This window comes from Crocodylus porosus, unplaced genomic scaffold (assembly GCF_001723895.1).
Source record: "Crocodylus porosus isolate Cpor-Errol unplaced genomic scaffold, CroPor_comp1, whole genome shotgun sequence".
NCBI lineage: Eukaryota > Metazoa > Chordata > Crocodylia > Crocodylidae > Crocodylus > Crocodylus porosus.
The window spans coordinates 65009624-65020147 of NW_017728886.1; the positions used below are offsets into that span (position 1 = coordinate 65009624).

Consider the following 10524-nt stretch of genomic DNA (forward strand, 5'->3'; position numbering starts at 1 on the left):
TGTCTTTTGAAAACAATAGTCTTAATTTTTTCACTGTTTGTGCTCATTTAAATGGTAATAAATACAGAACAATTCAGATGGACACCTACTGCACTCATGCAATCAAGCTTTACATGTTGCACCCCCTAGAATCTGTAGGGGTATAAAAAGACCATGGACTACATTGTGATTTAAGCTGATGAGCACAGCTTAAGTAAAGAGCAGAAGGTGCTCTCTACTTAATGATTTATCAGTGTCTGCTTCATTGTGCTGAGTTAGTTATTGTCTTATTGCCTTAAAGGGCCATGCTTTCTAACTTTTGAAATAACTAGAACTTTTATCATTTTGGCATGCTTCTCTTTTTGCGTATACCTTCTCCTCCATTGTAAATCTTAGCTTATCAATTAATTAATTTCACAAGAGCAGTCACTTAGCAGCCTGCTTTCTTTATCCTCTTAAAATATATAGCTCCTTTGCCTTCACTTTCATGGGGTACAGGATTGTGATATTTTAAACAAGATTGAGCGTAGACTTTTCTTGGTATGGAAATTGGACCCAACATGTGTGATCATGGAATGATTGACTATAAGGAACTAAGTAAGTGCAGAGTGAGCTTGTACAGGCTTGTGGGGTGGTGGTACAGAATCTACATAGAGTAACAATGAACAGAACCAGAAGTAATACGCAAGAGCTAGGAAGCAATTATGGGTATGCTACATATATAAAAGTGTGTATGCTACATATATAAAAGTTTTACTTACTGAGAGATATGATTAGGTACTATCAAGAATGAAGATTGAATGTGGCACTCCTAAATCTTGATTTAGAAAAAGTGTATGATCGGGTGGAGTGCAAGTTCCTAGTTGGTATGCAGAACAACTTTGAGTCTTACCAACGTTTCTAAACTGGATCAAGACTTTATGCAAAGGAGCATGGTGTAGGATAAGAGTGAAAGGTCATTTAACAGATGAAGTCAAGGTCAGATCAGGTGTAAGACAGCGGTATTCCCTGTTGCCACTTGTATTTATCTGTGCCATTGAGCTGTTAGCACAGAGGATCAGGATGGATTGCGTGATCGAGGATGTGTCAAGTGCTGGAGGAAAGGGCACTCAAGTGAAATGCACATTGTACATGGGCAGTCTTAACAAGAGAATGTGTTCCTAAAACAGGCTATAAGTTGTGCAAATGAATATGGAAAGGTGTGTGGGGTGGGGCAAAATTAAACATACAAAAAAGTAAGTGCTTAGAACTGGAAAGCATATTCAACTGTAAGCTGTTGATAGGAGGGTTGGTAAAAGTAATTAAGGCAATGGTACTCCCAGTTCTATTGTACATCAGCATGGTGTTCCCTCCATTATGGACCACCACCTGTAATATTTAGGGGGAACTGAATGTTAAAAAGGAAAGGCTTAGGAGAACACTATACAAGGAGAAAGTGAATGGAGGATTGGTCCTAGCAGATTTGTTTCTGTTCATGCAAAGTATGCCAGTGTATCCTGCAGGGAAGGGATAAAAGGAAGCACCAAATAGGCTGGGTTTGCCTGGTACTATGCAGGGACATTATAGCATAGATATGATGTATGTAAAAGGTCACTGTCATGGCCCTGGGCCTGGATAGTACCACCAATGTATGAGAAGATTGTAAAATATGTGAAACGGTATGGGATGCAGACGGTAGCCACAACAGATTTGGTGGACCATAAAAAAAAAAGTCAAGGCCTGGGTTAGAAAAGAAAACTGTTCCTAGTAGGGAGGTTTATAGGGGAGGAAGCATGGACAACTTGGAAGGGGGTGTTAGACAGAAATTTACAGAAACAGCACGAGGGGCATTTTTACACATGCTTCAGGACACGGACCCAGGTGCTTTAATTAGCAAGCCATACTAATTAAAAGTGCCCATGTGTCATGTGTATCAGAGGTGCAGTGTGTCCCAGTGCTGAAAAAATGTCAGCAGAGCACTTTGAACTAAAGCTCATTGAACTTGTTTTATTTCAAAGCTCCCCACTGCCATTTTTCCAGCACAGAGACACGCTGCACCACTGATACACGTAATGCAAAAGGCTGCTGGAGTGTCTTAATTTCTGTGCTCCAGCAAACTTGATTAATCAAGTCTGCTCTGATGCACTGGATTTTCAGCATGTCGGAACAGCCTCTGTGTACATGTGTAGGTGTCCTGCGATATCAACTGGTTGCTAGCAATTTGGATGTTACCTGTACAGGAACTTCATTACAGCTGGGGACTTTGTAGAACTGCAGAATGGCCCAGACAAATGTGCTGTGGGGGGAAGGAAATATATGGCATATGATGTGAGAGTGTCAGTTTACCAGAATGGTCTGGGGGAAGGCAGAGAAACTACAGTGGCTACATGCTAAGAGCCAATTAATTCTAGGAATGGTTCTGTGCAGACTGGGTGTCACTGCCCCCTTTGTCCTTTTGCTGCTGTCACTGGAGTCTCTGGCTTCTCAGTCCTCCAGCTTCTACCTCCTGCCCCTATCTCTGGGAGTGGGGCCACACAGGACAACACCATGAAGTCCACAAAGTCAGTGTCCTGGGGACTCGGGGCTGAGGGGAGGGTCTGCTACCCATGCAACATGATGTAGCAGAGGGTATGCACAGTGTGGCATAGCTCAGTGGGGAGTCCCATGCCATGTGGTAGGGGGTGTACTGGGCTGTGTGGAATGGCATAGCAGAGGGGAGGCCCCCGTTTGCATTATGGCATGTCTACAAAGAGTTTAGTGTAGAGATACCCAAGCTAGCCTTTAATGAGCTAGTTTTGGGACTGGAAACATGCCAGCTGTAGTCGCCTGGAGCTCTGTGCAGGTTAATTTACACTGCTGAGAAAGTAGGCTGAGCCAACAGTGTGCTCTTTTTGCAAAATAAAAATAAAATTAAAAAAAGCCAACAGCATACTGGCTTGTATTAACAGGAGTGTCACTTTCAAACCAAGGGAAGTGATTCTTTTGCTCTATTCAGGGCTCACCTTGAGTATTATGTCCAGTTTTGGGTCCCACATTTCAGGAAAGATGTGACCAGATTTTAAAGAGTCCAGTGCAGAGAAATGAAAATGATTAGGGGCCTGGGAGACAAAGCTTATGAGAAGATGTTGGAAGACCTAAAGCTATTTCATTTGAAGAAGAGAACAATAAAAGGAGGTAGTGGGGACTGGATAACAGTCTTCAAAAATGTGACAGGGTATTACTGAGAAGAATGAGATGGGCTTTTCTGTCTGGCAGTTGTGGGGCAGAACCATGAGTAATAGTCTCAAGTTGCAGCAGGGGAAATTTTAGGTTGGAGATTAGGAGGAACTTTCTGACTTTGAGGATGGCATTGGAACAGGCCACCTAAAGAAACTGTGGAATCTCCATCTATGGAAGTTTACAAGAGCAGGTTAGACAGACCCTTAGCCGGGATGTTTTAGTCAGGGATGCTCCTACCCTGTGAGGTTCCTTCCAGCCCTACGTTCTTATGATCCAGTACCCACACTAGCTTGTATCTATACTCTGTACTGAAGTGGTGTAGGTACTACATGCATTGATAAACATTTTAAGGACCAGGCTGAATTGTGTGGCCATTACAATGGCACAGTGAACATTTTCAGCTACCAGATTTAGAACTGCAGTGCAGAACACTTTCTTACACAGAATCACATTCTGTGAAGTGCTGAATCATCTTAATGCTATTGATTGCAGTGGGACTTGGGGTAACTCAGCTCTTGAAATAAGTCCTATTGCTAGCTCTAGTTCTAAACACCTTAAAATTAATGGACTTTTTGAGCCAAAGACTGTTTGTACTCTTCACTTTTAAGTGTTGCCCAACTATGAGTACATTTATGCAGCAAACTAAATCAATGCCAGCCTTTACTTGGAGTGACTTAGGCAATTAAGTCAATTATAGAGTTTACAGTGATAGGTTCTGCATTCGTAAGTACAAACCCAAAGTTTATTATATAATACTTCTGCCTTCTGCAGTATCACTGCAAATGGATTTAAATGTACAATATTCCAAAAAACCCTAGAACAATGGGAGATGCTAGTAAGCAACTTGCTTTTTGCTTTTCTGCCAGCTCGTTTAAGTTTAAATATATCCTACTGTCTTTACTCACGGGAGGAGTCCAATAGATTTCAATGAGCCTACTCGTGTAATTAAAATTTGGCACACAAATAAGTTGTAAGATGCTGTTTTCTACAGTTCTACCCTGGAGTTAAAGCATATTTGTTTGAAAATAAGTTGGGTATCTAAGCAGATTGTGTTACCCTCAGATTAGTCAACTGAAACCTAAATATTTGCAGCTACTTTTTAGTTATTCCATGTACTATTTTTATTATGGTATTAATAGCACCTATTCCTGCAGTTCTAACTTGGGTAAAACTACCATTAACTGTCACATAGAATTGCCTGTGTAAGAGCCATTGCATTAGGCTTAAATATAGTAACTCCTTTCATGTGGAAGGATGAAGTACTTTGTATTCCATATATTAGAGTTATGTAAATCATTTGCTTAACGAATTCAGCTTCTCCCTTCGTTCGGCTTTTTGTTCTGTTTGTTTTTCACTCTCATAATGAACAATTTGCTGAACAATTCTTAAGGGTTAAAATTAGAACTGTTATTGAATAGTTGTGATTTGTCATGTAAGTGATGAAGTTTAGTGTCTGTTCACTTATTTGGTAAAGGCAACAAAGACTTACAGAAACTACTTGGTTTCTGAGATTTCTCTGAGACCTTTTGAGTTTGGGGAAAGCCAGAAACACAACTATGAGGTTTACAACAAACATGATTATGTAATTTTTTAATCAGAGCTCATCTTTCTGGGTCATATGCGTCTTGCTCATTTCCCCCCAAATATAAGGCTACAACAGGATTTTTTTATTATGTGCTGACTTCAAATGCAATTCCTTTTCACACATAGGGGAAAGGATAATTGTGTCAATTACTTGTGTAAGAGATGGTCACATTGTAGTCTGGCTCCTTTAACTGCCTCTATGATAGAACTCTGGTGTGGGATTTTAGGAATCTGATCCTCCCATTATAACCATCAGCATACCCTGTTATACAAAACAGAATATTAAATTATTGCGTTTATCAGGCTGTAATTTGCTGATCTCACTATAATCACTGAAACAAAGCAACTGTGAGTGTGTGCATGTGCGTAGCCCTACGATAAAAGATGTGGTTAGAATGATCCTTGTTCAACTTGTTTAATTGCCTCTAAGTCTATGCCAAGGATTTAGTAAAAGCGTTCAAAAACCCTGTCAGCCTTCTCTGTTAAGTAGTGTCCAATCCAATATAATATATGCCACTTTCATTGCAAATGCTCAAGCACACAAGCTTCTAACATGCTTTCTGTTGGCATTCATGTGAATAAAGCTCAGGCACTCAAATGTTCACAGAAATGAACACAAAGAAACGTGAGCATAGCTGAAACAAATTTGCTGTTAAATTCAGGTAAGCATTTGTGAAACATTTTTTTCAGTGTTCCCTTGGCTCTGTAGTTTTTAGGTTTCTACACTTTTGCTTGAGACATACATTTCCAAGAATGCCTCCAAGAATGGTTTTCAAACTTTGGATGCAAAGTTGGATGTGAAATCAGATTTATTTTCAACCAAAGGTAACGCATGTAGAGAACTTGGATATTTTGCATTTATTTCACGTGAATTTAAGGCATTCATTGCCTCAGTTGAGATGAATGGGGCTATTCACATTCCTCTTGATGCATTGTTTCAAGCTGCCTGCAGACTCAGGGGGCATTGCTACATTAGTTACATACGGCCCATATTCTGAATCTTCTTAGCATAATCACAGGGGCTTTGTAAAAGTCTAAATGGGACTGAGGTAAAATTGTAACACCTAAGTCACAGAATGATCCAAATTGACTCAGTTCAGTAGCCACAAAATCACTTTGGTGGCATAAACTTCGTAGGTATTAGATTTTGTTTTGGGTACTAGATTTTGAACTGAAAAATTCCCAACGTGCCAAGACTTGAGCTATTAAGAATGCTCAGAAACAATCCAGATCAATCAGATAGATGGTCCATTCCCAAGTAAATTTTATTGTAAATCCAAATGTGTGGAGGCAGTCACAGAGCAGGCCAAGCAATTGTTTGCTGCTGACAGCTGGTGGCACTTGCCTTTCAGCCCAGTTTGTCTGCTGGTAATCAGGCAATCAGAGACCTGGATTCTAGGTTTCATCCTATGGATGCCCAAGCCTACATCTCTAGAGGAGAACTGTAGTCACCAGACAATGGCCTAGAATGGATTGTGGCCATCTCTTGCCAAGGTTTTGCCTGGTTTTTAATCAGTGATTGTCAAGTGTTTGTCAAAATGAATAAACAGCTCTGGCAGGAAGAACTGGAACCCAGGACTCCTCTTCTCCCATGGGAGCACTTTAACCACTAAGCTACAGTTATGTGCCCACTTGCTTGCCTACCAGACTTCTATGTATTTCTAATTTGGTTAGCTGTACATGCCTCTGCTGATCACCAACATGACCTGAATTTTATGCATAGGGGGTTCTGGGGTCTCCCCATTCACTCTACAAAAGAACAAGATACTTTAACCCTGGAGTACTGGTGTACTGGAGACATTTACAAAGACTGATTTGGATCTGGCTTAATATATTCAAAGCAAAACTTATATTTTAGAGCATGGTTATACCGCAATTCTTTTTTAGTATGTGCTTTTCTGTGTCCACAAGCATGGTCACATAATTATGGTATAGGTCAGTGGTTTTCAAACAATGTTCAGAAGAACCTTAGGGCTCTTGCAATAGGTCATCAGGGGTTCCACAGAGAGATTGGGTGTAGAGTCAGGGTGAGCTGGAAGATGGTGCACCACCATTGTTGCCAGGCTGGGTCTCCTGGTTTCACATCAGCTTCTGTGGCCCACAGAGCCAGGAATAGGAGTTCTGTGGCAAAAAAAAAAAAAAATTATATGAAAGAAATCCATGACTTTCGGAAGTTTGAAAACCACTGAAGATGGAACTCTGATTACTAATTAACTAAGCCATATCAGACTGCCATACTCAAGCACTGTCTGTCACCATACATCCTTCATTCTTGAGTTTATCAGCAGGTGATATTTGACTTGAGACAGCTCGCAAAAGGATCCTACATTGACATATTGAAACAGGCAACTAGGAATTAAAAGAGAAAATGTCTTTTTTTCAGTTTTTAATGAAATATAATCATCAGTGGTTTCTGTATATACATATGCCTCAAAACAAATGATTGAGGTAAACAGTTAGCTGGTTAAATTAGGATGCAATCCATTATTCCTTAATTTCTACCCATAGATCCCTTATCATGTATACTAACTAAAATTTCCTTATTTTGACTTTGTCTCTACAGATATGACTAATTTATACTAATGTCAATGCTTGCCATCAAACTATCAAATTAAGGCATTGGCCACATGACACCTTTGTAACAGTGTAATCTGCCTCTACACTTGTCTTCCAGTTCTCAATGGGCACCTATACTCATGCAGCGAGGCTGCTCTGACATGCTGCAATGACTGCACACCAGAGCAGACTTGATTAATCAAGTCTGTTGGAGTGTGGTAATTACCACACTCCAACAGACTTCAGCGTCATGTGTATCAGCATCCCTGTGCTGAAAAAGGATGCTTTAAAGCTTGCTCAGTGAGCTTTAGTTAAAGCATACTTGCCACCATTTTTCAGTGCAGGGGCGCTGATACAAATGATATTCCAGGCGCTTTAATTACAGTGAGTCTTGGAGTCACTCTAATTAAAGCATCCTCCTTCCCTATTCCCACAGTGCATGTATAAATGCCCAATATGTGAAATTTTACTATGATATATTTATGCAAAGTCAAAGTAATTTGTTTAAATTTCTAAACTCTGAAAATGAACCACCACTAAATTAAACTATGTGGCTACCAGGTAAACTTTAACTTTATATATTTTCAAACTGTAAGAGAAAAAATTAGGACATCTTTCAAGTTAATGATTAGCTCAAATATATTCACATATCATTTTGCTTCTTGGATACTATTTAGCACGAGCATTGGAGCAACTCTCTCAATAGATCAATGTAAACATTTACACATTTTATCTTTGTCTTTGTTTAACTCATTCTTGATTCTGATTTGACCATGACTAGTAGAATTATAATTCTATAATTTATAATTTATTTCCTGAGATACAGATTAAGTATGAAAATGAAGGCCATAATCCTCCGTGATTTAAAGTCAGTGGTAGGTTAACCATTGACTTCAATGAATACAGTAAGATTTATTGTGAATTTGACCCAATGCTTTTTCAAGTTAGTAAAAAGACCTTCCACTGACTTCAGAAAATCTTGGAGCCAATTTTTTCCCCTGAATTATGCAACAACACTGAAGTCAGTGAACCTACTTCAGATTTACCTCACTATAATTGAAAGCAGAATTTGACCCTACTGAATGTTCCTTTGTATACATGGTGTTTTCTAGTACATTCTTGTCTAAAAATATCCCACTAGGTAGCATTATCCCTGATTCCTTCTGTCTATTCAGTGTTCCATTTCACTTTACACAGCTCATATTGAATTATATAGAAAGAGATGAATGGTTTGCAGTGGATAATTGCATTTTAAACAAGAAGAAACCTTGAAATAAATTAATTTGATAGCTACAGATGCTTTGGGATGTATGATCTGTGACTCTCACAGTGCAGCAGCATCATTAAATTGCAGTGCAAGCATATGATTTTAATTCTTTTGGTAGTACAGGGATTTGATTTTGTGTTGACAGGAAGAGAAGTATGTCAATGTACAGTGGCAATGATGCTTGTTTTCTAGATAGGCAAATAAATGACAGGTGGAGAAGGCAAACAATGCACTGCACTAAACTAGATTTATGAAGTAGGTATGTGATAACTCAGAAATATCTATTTTAAAAGTCTTTCCAGAATTGTTCATGAAATTAATTCATGAGCTAACAGTGAATAATTGAAAATAGGAATTTGAAGTGTAAGCAGTGCAGGCAAACCTATCATATGAAAACTCTGCATTGTCTTTTACAGTACTGAAGACCCAGGCAGTATCAATCAACATCTCACTATTGGCTAAGTAAGGAGCATCTCAAATGAAGTTTATTGACTGTTACTGATGTAAAACCACAGCATCAGTGAGAAGAAAATTAGGCTCATTGTTTCTTACCCAAGATCTATACATTCTGGTCTAAACAACTATGAATAATTTATTTCCACATTTGAATTTATAAATTGAGCACCCAAACCATTATTCATGGGAAAAATTGTTAATTACTGTCCTAAGACGTATGAATATTTGTCAATAAATGTGTTCTATTCAGCAATTCTACAGTTCTAATTCCACACACAGTTCTAAAAAATGAGAGAGATGTTTTGGGTTTAGGCTGTTCCTGAATTGCCTTTAGCATGCTTTGGGGAAAAAATTGATTAATGAACACAGTACAAGAGAAAAATCTGTCTTCTCTCTGGATGAATTTTGGACAGACCATGCCAAGCCTGCCACAACACTTAGGTCCTTCATTTACTTTTGATAGCATGAATGGCACGTGCCCCTGGCAGCTGCGGGGGCACGGCTGTGCTGGTGGCGGTGGGAGCACAGTGGCAGTGGCAGGAGTGCAGCAGCGGTGAGCAAGGAGCACCCACAGATGCTGCCAGCACTATCAGTGGTGGTGGTGGGGTAATGAGCACTGACCAGAAGTCGGTGACAACCCTCAGGTGCCACCAGCAGTGCAGGAGCCAACAAGGATTGCTGACTGCCTGCAGACACTGCCGGCAGTGTTGGCAGTGGGGTGATGAGTGGTGACCACCCACAGGTGCCACTGATAGTGTTGGCAACACCTTTTTGTAGGGGATGTACTGCCATGCTCAGAGCATGCACGTGTGCCTGTGTGCACCCCCTATGCGTCGTCCCTGCTTGATAGTAGGGGGAACATAAGCAAAAGAGCTGTACAAGAGTGGCATGTAAGCTACCAGAAAATGATATTCAGACTAACACAAAGTAGACTATTATCCTGTTGAGAAATGGTAAGTAGGGGGCTCCAGTGGCCTCAGAACCCCAAAAATAGCTTAAGCCTTTTTCAGCCTTCTCTGTAAGGGACAGAAATGAGTTTCTGTCTGTAACTTTACTAAAAGATTAAAGCCAAATTAAACTGAACCTCCTGTCATAAATCTGAAGAGCTAACATTTTACATATTTGATACCTCCCAACTTATGCATATTATTAAACTACTAGGGAAAATATATCTGTGGTTGATAATGAAGAGAACCTGTTACAGTATATATGAGTTTTCTTCATTCAGTTAAGGCTTACTGAATTTGTCCCTTGGTATTTAATTATTTTCATTTGGAACACCGTGTTTTTATTCGCAATGTATGTGAATCACATTAAAGAATAATACTAATAAGAATATTATTATTTAGTAAGCTGAGTAGTATATTCTAATATTATAAAAGCCTAAGCCTGTCTGTCTGTCCCTAACGCTTTAGTCACACTCTGATTGACTGACAGCCAGCCAGTCAGAGTGCAAACAAGCGTTCCAACAGGACCTGGCAGCG

At 39.6% G+C, this 10524-nt stretch overlaps 1 protein-coding gene across 1 annotated transcript in view; it reads left to right on the plus strand.

Moving 5' to 3' along the window:
* Positions 1–539: 539 nt before the first annotated feature.
* The window catches only part of KCNH8 (potassium voltage-gated channel subfamily H member 8), a 245275-nt gene continuing 235290 nt past the window's right edge, over positions 540–10524 (plus strand). Inside the window, exon 1 of the mRNA XM_019532738.1 lies at positions 540–576. Within this exon, the coding sequence (XP_019388283.1) occupies positions 540–576 (37 nt within the window). The remainder of the gene's footprint in view (positions 577–10524) is intronic.